The sequence below is a fragment of the Chenopodium quinoa genome, unplaced genomic scaffold (genome assembly GCF_001683475.1).
Source record: "Chenopodium quinoa cultivar QQ74 unplaced genomic scaffold, ASM168347v1, whole genome shotgun sequence".
Taxonomy (NCBI): domain Eukaryota; kingdom Viridiplantae; phylum Streptophyta; class Magnoliopsida; order Caryophyllales; family Amaranthaceae; genus Chenopodium; species Chenopodium quinoa.
This window is the reverse complement of record NW_018742879.1, coordinates 939457-962586: the sequence shown is the minus strand read 5'-3', so window position 1 is coordinate 962586 and position 23130 is coordinate 939457. Positions and strand designations below refer to the sequence as shown.

At 33.5% G+C, this 23130-nt stretch overlaps 2 protein-coding genes across 2 annotated transcripts; one reads left to right on the top strand and one right to left on the bottom strand.

Moving 5' to 3' along the window:
• Window positions 1-10193: 10193 nt before the first annotated feature.
• On the top strand, window positions 10194-12560 carry LOC110726371. Its single transcript, XM_021905846.1, has one exon. The coding sequence runs from the start codon at window positions 10718-10720 to the stop codon at window positions 12332-12334; it is 1617 nt and encodes a 538-aa protein (XP_021761538.1). The 5' UTR covers window positions 10194-10717; the 3' UTR covers window positions 12335-12560.
• Window positions 12561-15329: 2769 nt separating this feature from the next.
• Window positions 15330-22647, bottom strand: LOC110726370 (plant intracellular Ras-group-related LRR protein 7-like). The gene is made up of 10 exons (XM_021905845.1): window positions 22295-22647; window positions 20178-20247; window positions 19489-19535; window positions 19172-19280; window positions 18996-19081; window positions 18465-18555; window positions 17563-17648; window positions 16577-16663; window positions 16269-16415; window positions 15330-15711 (listed from the first exon to the last, which is right to left on the bottom strand). Exons 1-9 carry the CDS (start codon window positions 22391-22393, stop codon window positions 16305-16307), a joined length of 786 nt encoding a protein of 261 aa, XP_021761537.1. The 5' UTR covers window positions 22394-22647; the 3' UTR covers window positions 15330-15711; window positions 16269-16304.
• Between the last annotated feature and the right edge of the window lie 483 nt (window positions 22648-23130).

Here is a 23130-nt window from a genome sequence, read left to right as displayed (position 1 = left end):
AAGATCTAAAAAAACTACTAAAATGTGAAGAGAAGGGAACAAGAGTATGTGACAAGATCTAAAATTAGTTGCTGGTCAGGGTCTTTACTATGTAGTTGAGCAAGATCTAGTCCAACTACCACAGCTAAGACATCCAAGTCGATCTAAGTGTTGAGTAAAGCTTATGATTTAATTAATCAAGAGCATGCTTTATTATTAATGCAAACTCACTAATCATTTGACTTTAATCCTTATTTTACCTGCTTCCTAAAGCCTAACCAACTAATCAAGTAATTAAAATTTTGGTATTCTTTATTAAATTACTATTAAAAATTAATAATTTTAGCTATGTTTAAATTATCTGAAATAAATAATTAATTTAATTTAATCTATGTGTATGTAGGGTGTGTTACATATATAAATAAAATTGATTGTGGGTGTCAGCAAAATAATGTACTTTTTGCTTAAATAAAGCCGGTGTAGAGGGTTCTGTCTTCACATGGCAAAAGTCACTTCGGCATTCATCCATATATTAGCTAGTAGTAACTGACAGTTCAACTATATATTCTATACATATTTAGATTATCTTCTTCTTTTATAGTTGGTGAACTTTTATGCAACTGTTGATCCATAAGTGTTAATAAATAGTTATGTTTTCTAGTTAATTGTGGGGATTAGAATAAGAAATGAGAAAATCATGTACAAATTAATAAAATTACGACGTGATCTGATACTTGTGGTTGGTCAAAATAATTAACGATTTGAATGTTTGGTTTAAAAGAATGTACGGATGTATGTTCTTGTGAGATTTAATTAGAAGAATGTACGGATGTAGTTCTACACAATACATAATTGACATCGTGTTATTTGATTTTGAGGAGAATAATGCCTCTGTAAGCAACTTCTTCCACTTCTCACTACTTTAATTTTATCGTCATTGGCGAATTCAATAAAAATAACGTAAATTATTGATGATATATTTTGAGGGATATTTTGGTAGTTATCTTTTATATTGTTTCCTAATTCCTAGTTACCTAAGTTAAGGTAATTCTAGGTTTAGCATTGTATATATATTGGTGTTGATTGATTAATGAAAGCCAAGCCGTAAGTTTACACTAATTCTACATGGTATCGGAGCCTCGTTAATATTTATTTATTTATTTATTTCGATACACAATGACCGGCGATGGCGAGACACCATCTCCACCACCACCAAAAATTGAATCTAACTCTCCTTTCTATCTTGGACCGCAAGATCGGCCAGGGCGGGGGATTACATTACCTCTCAACGTCTCAAATTAGACAATTTCCATGATTGGTCTCATGCCGTGCGAATTGCGCTGTGCTCTCGCCAGAAGTTTGGTTTTCTTGACAGTAGTATCACCACCTTCGAGCCATCGTGTACGAAGGATGATTGGGTTACAATTCATTGTATGTTAGTTTCTTGGCTAATGAACACTATCGATCCCGAGGTAAAAGCTATGCTTTCTCATTATGATGATGATAAGAAATTGTGGGATGATTTACATGAGCGTTTCTGTCTTGTTAATGGCCCTAAATTCAACATGATTAAGTCTGACATTAATAGATGTGAACAATCGAAATATATGACGATTGCGGTGTATTACAGTCTATTGTTGGTTTTGTGGGATGAACTTGATCGCCTAGAACCTTTAATTGCTTGCAAGTGTGGGAAGTGTTCATGTAATGTAGGGCGACAACACGCAGATAGGCGTGATGGGGATCGTCTTCAACAATTTCTGCTCGGCTTATACTCCGAGTATTATGCTCCTCTACGCTCCACCTTGCTCTCTCAAGATCCCCTGCCCTCTCTAAACAGGGCATATCAGCAGGTTTCACAAGACGCGAAGGTTAGGGGTATTTCATGCCTCAAAGAAGATTCTTCTCCCGCCCTCGGTTTCGCTGTACGGACTGGTGTAGGGAGGGGACGTGGTGGTGGTTCAAATTGGCAGGTGCCGATGTGTGAGAAGTGTAAGAAGGTGGGTCATGAAACCGTGAAGTGTTGGTCTGACAAAAGATGCTATTATTGTAAAAAGCGAGGCCATGAAGAAAGTTGTTGCTATGACAAGCATGGTTGGCCGGAAGGTACTGCTTGCAGCCAGGGGGGCAACCTTCGGCTGGTCGTGGTCGTGGTGCTCCGGTGAAGGCCAATGCAGTCACGGGTGGTGGCTCTAGTTCTAATGACTCGGGTACTCTTGCTTCGGGTCGGTTATTTTCAAGTGAACAGTGGAAATCGATTACGAGATTGATGGGTAATGCTACAATTTTCGATAATCGATTGAATGGTAAGTTTGATGATACCTCTTAGATTATTGACACAGGAGCTACTCATCACGTTACTGGTAAAAAATCTTGGCTTCTTGACACAAAAAGTTTTGAGTGTCCGGTAGGGTTGCCTAATGGTGAAACAGTGTCGGCTTCTCTTGTTGGCTCTATTCATTTGTCGGATAAAATCACCCTCACCGGGGTGCTTTATGTTCCTAATTTGAGTTGTAACTTACTTTCAGTTTCACAACTTAGTGATGACCTTAATTGTATTGTCCAATTTAACGTTTATATGTGTGCTATACAGGACCAAACGAAGGAGCTGATTGGAACGGGAGCTAGGAGGGACGGATTGTATTATTTTAGCAATTGGATTCGGTGCATCATGTGAGTGCTATTGCTGCAAAGTCTGACTTGGAGTTGTGACATCGTCGTATGGGTCATCCTTCCGAGAAAGTAGTTAAGTTGCTTCCCACCGTTAGCAGTAAAGCTTGTTTAGATAAAGGATGTGAAGTATGTATGCGTGCTAAGCATCCTAGAGATAGTTTTCCTTTGAGTGACAATAAAGCATCTAGAATTTTTTATTGTGATTTGTGGGGCCTCTGTATAGACATGTTTCATCGTGCGGAGCTCGTTATTTTTTGACAATAGTTGATGACTATTCTAGAGCTGTTTGGATTTATTTGTTGAATGATAAAACGGAGGTTTTTCGTATGTTTTTGATGTTTGTTGCTATGGTAGAAAGACAATTCTCTCACACTTTAAAAATTGTGCAAAGTGATATGGTACAGAGTTTAATTGTTTGCGTGATTTTTTTTATGCTACTGGTATTATTTTCCAAACCTCTTGTGTGGGTACTCCGCAAAAAAAGGGAGGGTTGAGAGGAAGCATAAACATATTTTGTCAGTTGGGAGAGCTTTGAGATTCCAAGCCAAATTACCAATTTATTTTGGGGGTGAGTGTGTTCTTGCCGCGGCTCACCTAATTAATCGAACTCCTACTCCATTGCTACAAAATAAAACTCCATTTGAAATCCTCTTTAATGAACCCCCTACGTTTGATGCCATTCGTACTTTTGGGTGTTTATGTTTTGCACATAATCAGAAAACTAATGGAGATAAGTTTGCGAGTCGGAGTCGAAATGTATTTTTGTGGGCTATCCATTTGGGAAGAAAGGGTGGAGATTATATGATCTTGAATCCAAAGGTTTTTTTTGTGTCTCGGGATGTCAAATTTATTGAGGATGTGTTCCCAATTGCTACATCGGAAGATGTTAATATTGAGTCTCATGGTTTTGGGTTGAATTATGATGTCCATGATGATTTTGTGGAGTATGAGGAGTATATTGGCAATGAGGTGCATGATGTGCACAATGGTGACAAAGAGGATACAGGTAGTGTTGGTGTTCGAGACCCTGTGGGCACAGGCATAGCTGACCAACTAGGCCATGCTACTGCCACCCGATAGGATGAGGCTGCGGGCGTAGGGACAGTAGCACAACAGGCTGGCCAGGCTACTGCTTCCGCTGCTGGTCAGTCTGTGTACGAGGGTGAGGCAGCCTCTGCCCATCAGCACCAGCCCACTGACGACAGGCAGCCTCTGTGGTTTCGGGAAAAAATTCCCTCGGTTCTTCTTCGTGATTATGTGACTCACTCAGTGTTTGCTAAAAATCCGTCTTCCTCCACTCCATCTTCCAATACTCCTTCAGGTACGCCTTATCCTTTAGCATTATAAATTGTGATAAGTTTTCTGTGAATTATTGTAAGTTTCTGACAGCCATTGTTAATGGTCATGATCCGAAATCCTTTAAAGAATATATTCTTGAATAATGACTAATAATCTCTTTTTTAATTACCCTAATTTGTTCTCACTATGATCTCCGTTTGAACTCACTATATGTCACATCAGTGAGAAATGTGAACATATAAATCTAGGTTAAAAAGTACTTCACATACATACTCGACTTCTCTCAAGCTATTTTATTTTATAGAATTCTAGATTTGACACAATTATACTCACCACTTTATTAAATTGAAAACATACATACTAATACTATGATTATTAATAATCACCATCATCATCAATATGAACCTAATTAAAGAGTAATTAACATAATGGTGGTTCTAGGGTCAGATAATGGATGGTGACAGTACTTGTACTAGGAAGCTAAGCTAAGTGAGTTTTGAGTAGGGGTGGCAATTCGGGTCAGATTTCGGGTTATGCTTAGAAATTATTAAAAATAGTGTAAAACTTAATATTATTACGAAATATGAAATTTGGGTCAAATCGGGTCGAATTCGGGTTGTTCGGGTTCGGTTCAGGTCGGGTTCGGGTCTCTCTCAGTAACTTCGAGTCGGGTTCGGATCGGGTTTTCGTGTCGGGTCAGGGTTTGCCAGCCCTAGTTTTGAGTGCTTAATTTAAGCAAGAGCGCATGCTTTTTACTTGTATTATTTAATTAATTTATTTTCAGAAAAAGGCCAAAGTAGAAATATGGGTATCTTAATTATATTATGTCTGTATTAATAATTATATTATGGGAAAACTAAAAATTATTATATAAAGCAAATATATAACATGGTGGTACCATTCTTTACTTGGAAGTAGTAGTAGTAGCTAACAAGTATAAGTGAGTCTTTAATTGGAGCATCTTTTTGCTTGCGACGTAACCACCACCAACCTTTACTCATAAGGGAAGTATCTAGCCAATTGATGGACCTTTGCCATGTTATCATACACATTTTCATCCAACTTTTTATTTGCACCATTTTAACATGTGCAAATGATACATGTAGTATGAACTATGAAATAGGAATGTGAGAGATATACTAGCTTAGCTAGTAGCTACTTGCTACTATGTTAAGTAAAGACGCTTAGAGATCGGAGTAGTATGTATATATATTATAATCCGTATGTGTATGATGAGATTATGTATGTTGTATTGTACTTGATGTAGGGGTAGAGATTTGTTTCTCTTGATTTTTTTATTAGCACATATATATAGCTACGTACCTAGTATTAAGACTTAAAATACAGTTTTTTAGTTCAATTCACTTCAATTCTTCTCAGATTCATTCATGGAAAAAAATAGCACCTAAATCTCGTGAAGATATATATTTTAGAGGCGAAGATTACTTTCAATTCCTTCTTCCCTCACTACTAAAGAGCATGATCGACTAACTAAAGCTCACTTGATGATTTTAATATGAAAGTAAAATTAAATGAAATATAATGTAACAAAGGACATATGTAGCCATAGAGTGATCTTAAGAAGTTAAAATGAGAAATATTAAAAATTAATTACATTGATTAAAGCATGATTTTATCATAAATTCACAGCAAGAATACCTTTTAAAAACACTATTCTAATATTTAACATTAGTATGAAATGAAAAAAGGTACTCATTTCATTCTAGAAAATAACTTAATGTTCATGGTTAGTCGGTTAGCTCGATTTAGGGTTGCATGCATATATCATAACCAATACAAGTATTGAACAATGGAGGATTCTAATTACCAATTCATAAAGCTAAGATCAATGATGAGGGTGTTATAATAATATGGTAAGAATCTAATGAAATGATTACTTTAACAAACTTGTTATTTACTATACATATTACTATATTAGTCACACATATAGAATCCACTAAATTAATTTACTTATAACTTAAAATTTGGATAATCAGTCACCGGCCATTAAGCTAGCTTAGACATGAATGCACATTTGCACATGTAATTTAGAGAACATGTTGGCTTTAACACCAATTACATGTAACATGTTCTTCTCTCTAATCACCTTGATGCTATCTTTATTAATTCATTTAATTAAATTTTTGAAGGGCACTTTGATGGTTCTTGCTGTTCCCTCCTTTGCATCAATACTCAAAAGTAACAACAAATTTGGATAGGAAAATATTTTGTGGTGGACAAATTACAACTCAACGTCGTACTAAGCTGCCAGACGGCTAAATTTTTTAGCACGCATAAATAGTAGCAACGGTCAACTAATTAATACATCAACCACTGATTGAAAATATGCGCAGAATATTCTTTTATTATGTTTAAGATATGTACTCCGTAATATACATTAGCCATTGATTGAAAATATATGTAGAATATTCTCATTCTATGTTTAATATACATAATATATTTTTGTAAAAAAATATATTTATGTTCACTCACAGATTTTTTCTGACCAGGTGAACTGAATATACTCTGCTCAACTCGACTTGGTAAGTTTTGAACCAAGCTTAGATCGAGATTATAGCTCCATCATATCATACCCTTTCAACATCGTAGAGGATGTTATGTAGGGATATTCATAATTAATAATTACTTCTAATTTAGATACTCCGTATCATATAACCATAAAGTGAAGTTCTAGTAAGTTTTAGATACTTACGTGAGGTCATTTTCGTTATGGACAATATATTGTACACATAGTCATCCTAAATGTTTGAAGTAACTCAAATTAATTTAGTTAATGTAGGAGGGACAATGTATGGTTGGTAAGTGGTTACCAATTTAGAACACGAAAATGTCACATTTCTATTTAGTGTCCTTCCAATAAAATAAAATTAAAAAAAAAAAACCCTTTTTTATATTGATTATTCGGACAATTTTCCTATTTAAAATTTTAACTTAATACGAGTATTATTCTCACTCACATATGTATATAATTGAAGACAGTAATGGTTAAAGTCGCACGTAAAAGACCATACAAAGGAAAGTGAGTCGAACTTTTAAAAACTGAGGGAGCATGTATGATGCATCTAAGCATCTTGCATCATATTTTATATAGTTAAGATAAAGGCATATAACAGTATAATGATGCTGAGGGAGTATAAATTAGTTGAATGAAGCAGCTGAAAGAACTTTGACAAAGGCAGTGGACCAGAGTATAGAGAGAGGGCAGCAGCTTTGGCTAAGTAAGGTTGGTGGACAAGGGTGACAAGTTAGTACAGTGAAAATGAGCTAACATGCATGTGTTCATGTCTATTTCTATTTCTTAAAGTATCTTATTAAACCCCTTAACTATTAGCTAGACAGCATGTATACCATATCATAGTAACTCTCTTACTTGATTTTTTCTGTTTAGAAGATGGTAATCATCAGATTCACTTCTCAATAAGCAAATATCAATGATTTTTTAATTGAATACGTCGTATATAGATATCATTAGATACCGTACTGTGTACATATTAGAGTAAGTTGTACATAAACGGGTTTTATATATATATATATGTATGTATGTATGTATGTATGTATTGAAAACGATTAGCTGGTGAGGGTTAGCGTAACTTTAAAGATTATGAGGTGACTTTCAACGATTTAAGGAGTGAATCGAACTATCCTATTGCATATATATACACGCTTTACAAAAGTATTTTCCATTTGATGATATCATGATTAAATCGAGTGATGAGGCAAGGTTTTGATAGTAATTAGATTTATCATTTCCTTGAAGTTAAGAGTGTATATTACCACAAAAATTTTTATTGAAGATCTTTACCACATTTAATGAAATCATCCAATACTTGTCCTATATAGTACAAGAGATACAAATTCGAAGAGGATATCCTTGAGCTATAATCTTTTAATGATATATAACAGGAATAAGTGTTTAACAAGAGTTTGAGCTACCTAATTATTCCTTGCAAGTTAAGGAGCTAATTTCTCTAAAGCCACCGCATATTCTATCAAGTTTAGAGTTTAGAAAGAGTCTAATGTATGCAACCTTATGTGTATTGTCAGAAAATAATTAATTGTTCATTTGTTCATTAAAACAAAGTTTAGCTATTCACAAGGACAATAAGTATCAGTTACAAGATAACTATATTTATAGAGGAACTAATCCCATTTTTTTAATGGGACGTTGGAAGTACACTACTTAATAAGGTATTGAATTTTGAAACCAAACTATTCTTATTTAGATCCATATTTCATATTTGTTGTTAAACAAACACGTTGAGCAAAGAGGTTAGGGTGATTTTAAGCCACACTTTTAATGCTACTGTAGGGAGTTTGGGACAGATACTCACCAATTAAATTAGATAAGATAGATCAAACTAGAATTACAACTTTCAATATTCCAACCAATACCACTAACTTCATATAGTTACGACTACTACTACTTCTTAAAAGAAGTACTCCATACAATTTATTCTAAAAATATACTTGATAAATTGTTTATATTCGTATTAAATTTTGTTTTACCAACTTGATTGACTAATGATGGTGTGTTTTTACTTCTCCGGTTCCTAAAATATTGATACATTTGAAATCTCTCGATTAAAGATCCAAGACCATGAATTTATACTTATAACTATTAACTAGCCTTTTGGCCCGTTTGATACACAGATTATTACTTAGGTTATTTTAATAGTAGGTATGCTTTTCAATGGTTGGAACTTTTGATATAAAATACGAAGTAATGTTTCATGACCATTGAGGTGAATGAAGTTCACTGCTTAAACTTAAAAGAAAAAAAGATAGGGTGGAACTGTGGAAGAAGATGAAGGAATTTAGTTAGGGTATATGTAGTGAACATTGTGGATATGAAATGACATATTAGTTTAATTTATATTTTAAGTTTAAGAGATGAAAAGACAATTTTTATTATACTTCATATATTTATGTAATGTGTACTAATTAGTTTAACTTTATTTTATTATGGTGGAAATGAAGCACTTCCTTTTCTTACTTAAATATGCAAGTTACGGAATACATAAAGACTTTAACATTATATTATATATTCATTTTAATTTTATATTAAAAAGAAAATGCAAAAAAAAAAAAAAAAAAAAAAGATTAAGGGAAGTGACATGTGACATATGAATGATTTGTGGTTTGTGTTTTTAAATACTAAGTATAGAGTATAGATAGATGTGTCAAAAAAAAAATACTAAGTATAGATAGATAAATATAGATATAGATTATATGTAATTAATTATACTACTCAGATATATAAATAGAAAATTATGAAAAAACAAATGGAATACTATTTTACATATGAACCGTTCATGGAGTAATATTTAAGGTGATTGAGTATATGATACTCATGTGTAGAAAAAATTACTTCTATAACTTAGAAATATAAATGAACCGATATACAATGATTTATTTAAAATAAAAAATAATTCCTAAAAAAAAAAACCATCACTAAATCACCTACTTCGAAGGGCTACTATATACTAATTCACAAATATCATAAAAAAAATGCAAAATTTGTGAATGTCATCGTAACAAACACAAAATTAATTGGCTGACACCTATAAATCTCTTGACCACTCAACCAAGTCCAAATAAAGTAAGTATGAAATTAAACTAAAATTCAACTTCTTGATATTCGAAAGAAGAAATAAATGCAAATGATGAAATGATAATGTTTTTCTTAAATTTTTTCCCCTTTTCGTATTGGTACAATAAATGCCAATAAAAATAGTTAAATAGGAAGCTTGCTTAGTTGCAAACCAAAGTGTAATAAAATAGTATAGCCGTTAGTTTTGAGTAGCTAGCTAGGTTCCCCAACCATATGGGATCATTCCACATACACTCTCAAGTCTCAATTACACTCATTACTCAACTCACTCTAAAATCTTCTCCGTTTTAACTCGAATTCCGACATACATATTACGACACATAAGCTAGTAAAAATAAATTTACCCCCATATTAGTATACCGATTTAATAATCATTACATAAGAACGGAAATAGATTCACTCAGTATTGTTTCTCCAATTTTATTAATCTTAATTCTTAACCATTGTATAAGAACGGGAAGAAAACGGATCGGATACGTTACCCGATCCGTTCCCAAACTTTTGGATCATAAACACTTGAGAAAAATGGCGAAGGATGGTGAGGAGAGAACACGTGCAGCTTCCATAACACTCCTTCCCGCTTTTCTCTTTTTATCTTTGCTTCCATGCATGGATTTCTCCCCCCCACCAAATTTAGTACTACTTATTTAGTACTAGTAGAGCTACAAACTAGCTTAATTTTTAGAGAGAAAAAAAAAATTAAGAAGAGTAGAAATTTTTGCTCAGCAACTAAAACCACACAATAAAGTAAAAACTAAAACTACCCCTTTTTTTTTGCTCTTTCAATTTTGGATTTGTTTCCTCAATTTTCAACTACCCAATAGCTAATCAGTGAGAGAAAGTTCATAATCTAGAGAGAGAATTTAAAAAAAATGGTGAAAAAATATGTGTAAATTTTTCTACTCAAAACAAATAAAAAAGCTCCTCTTTTTTTGCATCAGTAGTTCAGATCTTAAACTTGCTCAAAAACAGCAACTTCCCTCTCCTACTTTCACCTCCTTCTCCTAACTCCAACTAAATTAATTCCATCTTTTTTAAGCTCAATTTTCTTCAAAGATTCAAACTTTCCTCTGTTTTTTCACAAAAAACTTCTAAATTTCACTTTTTTGATTTTTTTTTTTGTTAGTTTTTGTTATGGAAGAGCAAAAAATGAAGCATATTTGCAAGTTTTGTAAGAAGAGTTTTCCTTGTGGAAGATCATTAGGAGGTCATATAAGGTCTCATTTACCAAAACCAGGGTATGAACTTAGAGAGAATCCAAAGAAAACATGGAGATCAGTAGCAGCAGCTGATCATGAGGATCACACTATGAATTCTTCCTTTTCTTCGTCTTCGAACGAGACCGGAAACCCGAAATCAAGCAAGATTAGTAGTCAGAATCAGGGGAAAAGATCAAATTTTGGAAGAAATAATTCTCAGTCTTCTGTTTCTGAGGTGGTTGAAGCAGAGCAAGAAGAACAAGAAGAGGTTGTTGTTGCAATGTGTTTGATCATGTTGTCTAGAGATGTAGGATCTTGGGGTGACGTTTCTTCCTCTTTCGCCGCGGCTGCGACTGCTGCTGCTGCTGCTACTGCTGCTGCTGATCAGGGGAGTAACAGCAAGAATAGAAGGAGAAGAAGAGAGAAAGTTCAGGGGAATGTCTCTGTTTCTGCTGCTGCTGCTGACAAAAAATCTGAATCTGCAGTTTCTGGGTATCAGCAAAAAGGGCTGAAATTGAAGGAAATTGAAGTTAATATAAATGGGTTTGAATCAAATGATCAAAACAGCAAGTTTTCTGAGAGTAAGAAGAAGAGAGAAAAGATTGATCATGTTGGTAAAAGCATAAAGATGGAATCTTTAGCTTCTGGGTATGTTAAAGATAGTGTAAAAATGAAGGATTTTGATGTTTTGGAAAATGGGTTTTTGTCAAATGATCAAAACAAGCTCTCTTCTGATAGTAAGAGAAAGATTGATGCTCAATCTGCAGCTTCTGGGTTTGTTAAAAAATCTTCGAAAATCGTGAAATTTGAGGTTTCAGAACATGGGATTTCTTCATATGATCAAAAGAGCAGTGACCATGATATATTTGATTCAGAATTTTACAGTAGTATGAGTAAAAGGAGCAAATTTGAGTGTACTACTTGTAACAAAGTATTTCAGTCTTATCAAGCTTTAGGGGGTCATAGAGCTAGTCACAAGAAGCATGGTGGAGGAGGTAAATGTTCTCCTCCCTTTTCAAAGCTCGAGGCTGAAACCGACATCGGTGGCAACGACGTCGTTTCATCTCCTGATCCTAGACAACCCCAACCCCAACAACAGCACGAGCTAATTCCCGAGGTTGGGGCTATTATTGGATCATCACCGTCTAAGAAAGTTGTGCACAAACATGAGTGTCCGATATGTTATCGAGTTTTTCCATCAGGACAAGCACTGGGAGGCCACAAAAGGTCACATTTACTAGTAACATCTAATGGTGATATAAATGGCAAAATTACTGAGGCGAAAATCAATAATCAGATTCATCAAACTAGTAGAATTGCTGATGTTGTTGAAAGATTATCAAGCATAGAAAGTACTAGAGATTTGCTTGATCTTAATTTCCCTCCTGCACCAGCACAAGACGAAACGACTATGACTACGACTACGACCACGACTACTACCGTTACTACTACTACTAGTAGTAGTACTTCACTAGTTGGGTTCATCAAGCCATATTGGTGTGTTGAAAGCTCTCAAAAGCACGAGTCATTATTGGGATTAATCTCAAATTGATTTATTTTTATGATTCATATAGTTTATAGTATAATGTTTCAGGATTTCAATTATTCAAGAGTGTACAGATTTATGGCATACTTTCGCCATTGATTCATTCATTATTCGAGTTTGTATTAAAGAAATTCAAAATTGGCCAAGTGTTGCACTCTTTTTTTTCATTTCTTTTCTTAATCAATACAGACCTTGTGTACTTTGTTGATCAAGTGAAAAGAGACAAAAGGTGAATTGCAATTAATGATATTATCATCTAACTTGTGAGTGTCATAGTACATAACAATACTTGAATTGCAATGCACTAACTTTTAAAATCATAGGTTAAAGGTGATTTGTATTTTTTTATAAGAACAGTTTACACTGTAATATCATGTGATATATTGATAAGAGACAGTCTCGCCTAAAAACTTACTACTACAGGTATATCCGTACAGACTTAGAGATTCAACAAGCTATAAAAGGTTACGAGTACACAATCGATTCATGAAGTGGTAATAATAATAATAATAATAATAATAATAATAATACTTCCTTGTTATTATGGAAGATAAATAAGTGTGGTGTTGAAAGTTGTATAAAAACGAAAGAACTAACCATATAAAGTAGTAGCAATAGTAATAGTAGAAGTAGAAGAAGTAGAAAAAGAGAAGTAAAGCAAATAAATTGAAATAGTTAAGTAGTGTACACAAAGATAGCATGTGAGCATAGGGGTGGTTGTGTAGTCATCACCTACCTTATACATGACAACCCATCTCACTTCTCTCCTTTGCTCTCTTATACTTTTAGCTAGCATGCAACTTGTGCTAGGTGTTTTCTTAGTAATCACCAAGCTCATTGGAAACACTATTTCTACTTTTTATTATTAATAGGACCACCATTTTTTTTTAATTATGAGCTCTAATTACTTACTAATGAGGTTGACAAGCTAACACCTAATAAATCAAACTTAAGTAAGTAACTCATCATTATTAATTGATTACTCTCCTCATCTAAGTTACATTACTAATTACTATTTGTACTAGGTTGGGTGAGAATGAAGCTTTGGGTTTAATCTTTAAGGATTAGTTTCGAGTTGGGCCGAGATTAACTACTCTTTGCTTCAAATTTAGTACTAGTAATTACTTGTTACAATTAGTGTTTCATATAAGTATAGTTTAATTATGTCAATATTTCAAGGATTAGCAAATGGTAGATTTTTTAACCATAGTTTGATGGCAATTGTAGGCAAAGTGGTTGCTTCACTTGCTCTACTTGTTTAGTTGCTTGTGGACGGTGGTAGTTACTTTCAGTATTTATTTATGGCGTTATCTATGCTAGTTTCTTTTGTATTTTTTATGTGGAAAAAAAAAAAAAAAAAAAAACCACCTTTAATGGCTTGATAAAGGGGAGTAAGGACTAAGCTTCAAAGTATAGACATTATGATTCGAAAACTTAGCTACTTTATGTGAACATAAGGAATTATGTGTTCATTTACTTGGCAAAGTCATTAAAAAACTGTATCTCATTAGACCTTGTTCGGCAAAAGTAGTAGTTATAGTAGCTATTAGCTGTTATAAATGACAAAAAACTGATCGACAAAACTAGTTGTTATGGAGTATAAAACTATATTTTATATAAAAACTTACATTTTAAATTTATTTCAAAACTATATTTAGAAGAATACTACTTTACTAAACACTATTTCACATGTTCAAATGTGGTCTAATTGAAAAAATTGTTGTCAAACAATTCGTTAGATTCAAAACTATCTATGATCCAATTAAGAAGAAAAATAGGGAAGAAGTTACATAAAGATGACGGTACAATTAGGCAAATATAGATAATTAGTCGAATGGTTAGGCATAATCATAGGTTAAGTTGAGAAGTTTAGATCTTAGTGGTCAAAAAGGGATTGAAGTTGGAGACCCAACAACTTTGGTTCTTGTCCAAAAAAATGCCGAAAATGTAGAAAAGATTGGTCGTTGATGGGTTTGATAAATGCACTTGAGAAGTCGGTACTTTGTTAAATGGTTAATATAGAACATGAAGTTTCTGTGAAAAAACCAATACACCTACAATTTGGTATGTGACATCAAATTCGGCTCCATTCTTCTTAGATTACGTTCCTAGAATAATATCCTTTCTTTTGAATTTTAAATTATGAAGATAGTATAAGAGTTTGCTAGGAAGTCACCGCCAAACAACCTATATTCTTTATTGTTTGCGAGTAAGTCTCGTACACAACGAGTATATAGTACACGTCCTACACGATAGAGTTATCCTAAGTCACATAAAAATTACCTTTTTGTAAAATTGAATTTTAATTTACATCTCACATTCTCAAATATAAAACACTTTGATTAGCAACACGCGTTATCCATTTGAAAACTATTTAAATGATGAAAATACTCTTAAAACACGATAACCTCTATTATGCACTTGAGTGTACACTGAGGTAGATGCGCTTTGCGCCTATGCACATGCACAAAGGATTTTTTTTTTTTTTTTTTTCAGTTAAATATTTAAGAGTGAGCAAGAATATACGCCGAGTGCATGCAAAATATTCAGTAAAGTGTAGATCACAGCTAACTAAAACAACCAATATCACATTGAGCGTCATGTAGATTAGTAGATAGTGATTTGCCAATTAGTATTCTTTTCTGTGGAGTAATCAAAGTTAGCAGTTAGTCTTTAGAAGAAGTTTTAACTGCAAAGTACTTATCATCTTTGTCTTCATTGATTAGTGCTAATAATTTGCACGTTGGCTCAAATTTCCTGCTCACAATAAACAATACACAGTTTGGTTGGTTGGTTGGTTAACAGCAAATTGAAGAGCTTTTAGCGGATTGGAGCACTTATTGAGGTTGACCTCTGCAAGTCTGCAATCCGCTAATTGTTAAGTTTGTGATCTGTTACAAACTGACTTGAAAATGCTGGTTAGTAGCGTTTACAATTAGCTAGTCAAGCCGACAAATACAAGCACTTAAAAGCTAATTGCCTAATTGCCATACACGGCCAATGAAAGTAATATAGTATGCTTGAAAGATGCTGTCATAGATGCAAAGAAAGCCAATAGTACTTATATAAACACTTAGAAAAACAAGCAATTCGTAAACTCAATATATCAAACTTCCTGTGGTTGCAAGTTCAATGTAACAATTTGCAAGGGAACTCTTTCTCTATATACACACCTGCACAATATAAAGCTTCCAGCTTCGGGAGACCAGATAACAAAATTACCCGAAAAAAATTATCATATACAGAGGCCATTTCACCATTGCGACTGAAATTAAATGGGCAGCAAGATGACTGAACACGACTGGATAGATTCAGCTGGAGAATTACAATCTGAGGGGTTCATCTTTGCCTCAGATGTTCACAGCTTAACTTTGTTTGACAACCTTGAACAGAAAAATTGCACTGTCAGGGAAAGATGAGACACCAGAGGCATGACTAAAAGGAATCCAAGAACCAAAGCCTAAACATTTCATGTGTATACTCATTTTAATCTATAGAAATATAGATTCAAGCCTAACAGTTGACAACATGGGGAGAGACGTCAATAGTGTATATAGTACGAAGTATATACTAGTCTATTTAAATTTTACCGATTAAAAGAATTTAAGAGCGTTTTCCTCGTTAGCTAACTAACTAAATAGGCAGTATCACACCAAAAGCACAGAATCCTCTACCTTCCAAGGAATAATATTAGGTAATAAATTTTGATTTTGCAGCTAGCACAATGACTCGCACTTCTAGAAGATAGGATCATCATAAAGCAACTCTTAGTAAAAGAAGTCAACTCCAAGATAGTCATAAATTACAATAAAATGCTAACTAGTATTGTATAATTATTAGTGTTATTGTGCAACAGATAAGAGAGAATTCAAACCAGTCTTACGATCAGAAAGAAAAGTGCAGCTAGTAATTCAACTTGTGCGTAAACGGTAAAGCTTACCAAGATTTCATCAAAATTGGTACAGGATACACGGAATCATGAATCAACACCCTGATCTAGACCCTTTGAATTTATCATCACATTCGAGTCTATTTGTTTGTCAAACTTCTTTTTCCGTCGTTGCTCAAATTCTTGGTAACCTTCCATCTAATTTATGTGCACCATCATTAAATACAAGGGAAAGTAAAAAATAAAAATAAAAAATTTGGAAAAATCGACATAGCTTGGGTGTAGAATCCACTAGACTATGTTACAGAAAAGACAAATTTGCAGTTTGAACTTTGAAGAATAGTGAGTAAGTGACATGCCTGTTGGAACTGATCCATGGAAATGGGATTGTTGTGCAAGGAAATACTCTGCAGAATTTTGCAGTCTCTGAGTATAGTTGCAGGCATCTAAGGAAAACAGATGAAAAGCTTCAAGATTAAAATCTGATAACAGTTTCCAAGAGGACAAATCACTAACCCACATATATAATTCTGACTGAAATTATCAAGAAAATGATTCTCATGTACACAAACTTAATGAATAACTATAGAAGCTAAAAGTAGAAACATTAATCATCAAAGAAACATCAATAACACGATTGACGTGTGAATTTGTCATATTTCTTATAATACTATTAGTAAATATATAAAATGTCTATAATTAGCAATAAGGGCAGCGTATATCAAAACTAAAATTAGTAATGTATTTAACCAAAGCCTACAAGAGTCCACAGCTCCACACTGGTTAATGCACACCCAGAAGAAAACAATTGTCCAACCGCTGATCACTTAGTACCTAAGCTAACTTTAACAAATTAGCCACCGTCAAAACGGTTAACTTTGGGTAGTAATTTCAAATAGGACGACAAGGTAGTCAATAGGCATTAGCAGGTGACCCTTCTCACACTCTTAACTAGGAGACATTTCCTAGAAGCCAAACTATTGTAGCTCAGACGGCATGAAACGTGTTGATTTGCTCACAATAGGAGGGAGCAAAAAGTATGGGTATCTAGTACAATAACCAAGATCGATCTGGACTTGGTTGGTTTCAAACAGGTCAGAAGTTAGCAATGCAAATTACCCACTCAAAATCTTTAGTTCAGTTCCAACACAGGTTCAGAAATGAAACACTAGTTTTTCAAGGCTTTGATAGATAACTTATGTACAAATACAACCAACAAATTTACAGCATAAAGAACAAAGTTACCTAATAACATAAGAGTAACATAAGTACAAAACTCAAAAGGACAGTGTTCAGCCAAAGAGCAATAAGGAATTCTAGCCTAATAAGCAACAGAAACATTTACCTCTTTCACATTGTTGTTGTTCAGAGAGAGTGATTTCAGGTGAACGAGATTACATATTGAAGGAGGAAGATCGTCAATGGAATTATCTACAAGTAAAAGCACGAATCTTTAACTTATAATTGTATACACTAAAGGCTAGAATGAAAAGGAGGCCAAGGGAAGAAGAAAAGAACAAGGCTTTGACAGCAGTAAGAGTCAATAGCATTAATTATCATAGGTTGTCCATCAATGTTGAAATAACATGTAGGAAATACAATAAACAAACTCATCAAATAATCTGTACTTATAGCACCACAGAAAGAATAAAAGTCAGATAACACAACCTGAAAAACTTCCTGAGTGTATTAAAAAATGCTAAGCTGCAACATGCCAGGTAACCATAAGACATAATATTGAACTACAATCACTATGTATATAGCCAGAATAGGACAATCAATTCAACTACAAGTTCCCAAAAAGGATCATTGTTATTTACAGCTTTGATTAACCTCTTTACTATATCCGTCTCAAACTAAAAGTTGTAAGTGACCTCCAAGAAGAGACTTCAAGAACTGCAGTGCATTCATGAAGAGCAAGAACAGCTTACCAAAAAAAAAAAAAAAAAAAAAAGCTTTATACTCATCTTGTTCTAGTAAACACGCTTTGAAACAAGAAACCGATAAACTCGGCTACATTCTAGCAGATTATGAAAACAAAGAATTATACGAAATACAATACGAGTAGCACATCTAACAATACTGTGTATGAGGAAAAGTTACACCTGTAAAGTATAACAATAACATCAAATTTATGTAACTTAACACTTCACTGCATCATAAGATTCTATAGACATTGAAGGTCTGTACTTTGACACATTATTCATAAATTGTACAGTTAAAGTAAAAAAAGGAGATAATGGATACCATTTGCTTGAAGCTCCTCGAGTGAAAAGCAACTCCCAATTGATTCAGGAAGATATTTTAATTGGTTGTTTGATGCATTTAAGAGCTTCAACTGCATCACAAAATCACAAGTCATACAAAAGATAAGATATAGTAAAATAAAACGGTCAAAAGATCAAACAATTTGCTGTACCTTTTATTTTATTTTTGGGTAGCAAACCAAACAGTGTAATTTCTCTATTTTACTTGACATTTAATATTTTGCAAGTTGGATTATTACAGGACTTGAACTCAGGTCAAATACTTCATTCATCAGACTAAGTTTATTAATTTTAGCATTTTACTTTTACTTGTATCGAGGAGTGCATTTAATAAGGACAAGTTAACAAGTACCACGTATGTTACTACACCAAGAATTGAGAATGTTGATTGAATAATTAACATTTTTTAAAAATATATATAGGACAGTGTTTTGGGACAGTTCAGAATATATAGGTGGGGAGATGGTGAGACGGAAAGAGTATGAAAAACCACAGGAGATTAGTTACTTACATTCCTAAGACTCCCTAAAGTCTCTGGTAAGTATGTCAACACATTCCGAGATACTGACAACTGCTCAAGCCGTACCAGTTGACCCACTAACAAGACAGACTTTGTCAGAGACAATCACCATGATTTCACAAGAAATGAGAAGATAACACTTAGAATGTTAGAGAGAGGTAGATTACATTCATCAGGCAAGCCAGAAAGTCGATTCCCGTCAAGTGTCATTACTTTTAGTGACTGAAGTTTCCCCAAGTTCATTGGAAGACATTCAATAAGATTTTCTGCCAAAATCTGAGAAGATATGTTAATTGAAATAAATGTATACAATTTTTAAAAAATCAGCATTACAGTATTTAAAAAGCACTGCCCCTCAGTCAGAGAATCAAGCATTCACATGGGTAATCAAAGAATAAGGTTGTGATGTGATATTTTGAGCAGCCCTCGGAAAGCAAGTATAAATCATAATTCAGGTTTACAAAGAAAAATACTATTCTCTTACCAGGCGCTGCATGTTGATCAATTTGTTAATTTCTACTGGAACATCAACTGTAAAAAGCATACAAGGAGAAGATTCAACTGTTAGAAATAGAGTTCAATAGCACAAGGCATGAAAATTAGGTCACACAGAAGACCCTACCTAGTTAAAGCAGTTCAAAAACAAATAATAACATCCATGCGATAACAAACATGATGCACATCGTCTGGACACTCCAAAAAAAACCATTTAGACAAAACCACTTCAACTAGACAGCAGCCGTATGACTTATCTAACGGTCAATTTTTATACTATCTGGCAACCAAATGTCTCATACTCCCTTCACCACAAGTAACAAGACACATCTCCCCTTTTGGGATGTCCCAAATGACTTGCCCATTTCCTTTATTGTAAGCTCTTTCTATCAACTTTTTACTCAACAGTTGGGTTCCATGCTTACCAACCCACTAATTTCTCACTAATTTTTCTCACTCATTGAATAGTATGCACATAAGCAATGTGAGAACTCTGACAAGTAAACGACATATTAAAACCTTGGAAGAGAAAATTGTCACACAAACTCTAGAGTGTTATATTGTTTCCATCAAAATGTACAACTCAATTTTCTTAAACTCTTTAGTGAGCTTAAAAACACTCTCTAATGCAACTACTATTACTGACAACATACAAAAATTGCCTATTATATAGTTTACCTATTTTGTTGTGTGTTAAGTCCACTGTGCGTACAGCTCTGTCAAGGGTAAGAACTTCATCAGGAAATGTCTGTTCATGGAAATAATGCTCATTAGAATTGAATATAAGCAAAGCCTATATAGATAAGTAAAGAGCTGCACTCTGAGAATCTAATTAAGAATTCAAAACCATATTTTGAAATAACAGAAATGCAGAAAATGCAAAAGAATACAAGTGTAAGTATATTTCAAAATAAAATACAATACTTGAGCCTATGCCCACACACATAATAAATTGCCTATATTCAACTGATAACAAGGCAAAGAGAAGTGATTAAATATAAAATATAAACTTTTGGAAGAAATGCATGGCTGAGAAGGGTCAAATATTCCCAATAGCCAATAGAGTACAAGAGAACAAAGCCTCTTGCAAAACCCTACCCTATAAACCCTAAACAATTCTAAGTGGCCTTATATATCAGCAACAATAATAAATTTCCTAAGAATCCTAAGTCATAATTATACAGGTCAGTAATACAAGCAGAAAAACATTTATATAAATCAAAAACAAATTAAATTTATTTCAGTTCAAGCACAAATATTAAAAAGGCACATAATACCCTAAACAGAAAAGTACTAAACCTAAGACTTCAGCACTGAACATGTTCAGCTGCGGCCAGACATAGGCATAAGTCTTACAACAAATTCTCAGCACATAATACTCTATGTGTACTTACACAAACTGATAACCTACAAAAGAACATGATTCGGTTTTCTGTTGCTGCACCCAAGGAGAAAAGACGCACAACTTATTTATCCAAACGCAAGTAACCTTCTCCAGCTAATTCAACGTTTAACACTCCATTTGACACTAAAATACAATGATTGGCCTTGGGTACTTGGATAATACTTGGACAACACAACATACAATATACAACCTTTCAGAACCTCTAATATACATGCCGAAAAAGATTCTCTTTTGGTTCTGACTATTCTTCATCTGCTCAGTAATCAGTAGTTGTTGCAATTACAAATCAAGTTGAACAAAATGAACCTTGCTGCAAAATTGTTAGACTACTCACCAAATTTTCACTGCAATTATTTAGAAAGAAATAGAAGTATCAAATTTGAAAGGCGTAATATAGCTAATTGATGTGAACAATTGACAAAAGTACTCAATAAGGAGACATCCAATTGTTTCCAACTTGCTCCTCATTCTGAGTGCTTAACTGCTTATACTACCTCCCATTCTCAACATACTACCTTAGCCAAGAATCAATAGTCACATTACCCACATAAACTATTTTAAGAGGTCCGAAAAAAGTAATTAAATTTCCTAAAATAGTAATAATATATTTAATATCCCAATGAACCTTAACTTTAAATAAAAGATGGGAGAGAATTAAAAAAACACTACTACTACTCCGTATAAAGGGTATATATGTATATATAATCATGCCATACTTTTGCCTACGTATCATCATTTTTTGAATGATTGGAGCATAATTGTGTACTAGTGTTTATGTAGTTATTCTATCTCCTCTAGTAAACAATAGTCATAGAATCCAAGTTATGTATGAAACTATGAAAGTTCCACAATAGTGAACACCATACCATCATAGGCCTCGTTGACCATAATCAACATTTCCTCATTGACAACAACTTGAAGTTAATCATAATGTATTAGTTTCAAAATTGAACCAAACCATCATTTCTTAATCCTAGGGGAACAACCACTTATGGGATTAAGCCGTTCAAGCAGAAGAAGAAGAACCCACTCAAGTTAAGAGAGTCTAATCACCTAATATATGCAACATTTCTATATTCCGCACCACAAATTCAACACGAAAAATAAAAGAGTCCTCAGAATTCATAAATTTAAGCTTCTTATGTCTCTGAATGATTTTATTAACCGAAACAAACAAACAAAGAGAAACAACATCAATCATACCTCCCAACAAGAGAACAATCAATATATCATAAATACAAATGAACAACATAAAACAATAACAATAATCATAATCCATTTAATCGAAACATAAACATAATCAAAGCAAATATTCCCAGAAAAGCATGCATCCCATATCATAAAATTGGAAAATTTCAATAAATTTTCTCAATCAATATAAAAATTAGACCTTTAATTTGGAGTCTCGAAGAGCAACAATGCCAGTGGAACGCCATCGAGCAACTCTATTAGCTTTAGAATCCGCTGTTTTACTGGAAACACACCCCATTTTCTCTCTCTTCTTTTCCTCTTTTCTATCGCATTAATCAATCAAATGAGTAAATTTGCAGCATGAATTTAAATACCTAGATGATAAAATCAATAAAAAAATTCAGATGATGATTAATTTGTAGCAAACTTGAATGAATTGAACGTTGAATTTCTGAAAAATGGTGGGTTTTGGAGGAGAAGAACAAAGGTTTTATATTTTGGGATGAATTAATAATGCTAAATACCGCGTCTTTTGGGAGTGTATATTCTCTCTCCTAAAGTTGGATTGTACTGTACAACATCACTTGTTGATTGATACATTAGTTGACTGACTATTCCTATGTAATTCGACAATTTGTCACTTTGTATATTTGAAGTTTAATTAATATCATGCTTTGATTTCTTGTACGAGTTAAAGAGTTAACTTTCCATAGAAAAAAGAGAAATCGTAAGTGCAAGTTGCGAGTTCGTGTATGTATCGAGTAATGGCAAGTCGTATATGGTTATTGTTTAAGATTATAAGTCAGCTTTTGAAATGAAACCCACACCAATAATGATGTAAACGGATTTGATTTTGAATTTCAGATAAAACACCTACAATTCTAACCAAATCGATAGACATACATTCATTATGCACGTTAGATGAGCATATAAAGCAATGTTCATTATGATTTGTTGCTCAGACAATATAGATTAAACCTTCAGACTCATGAGTATCAAAGTATGGTTCTTGATGAATTACCTATGTTGCTCGAC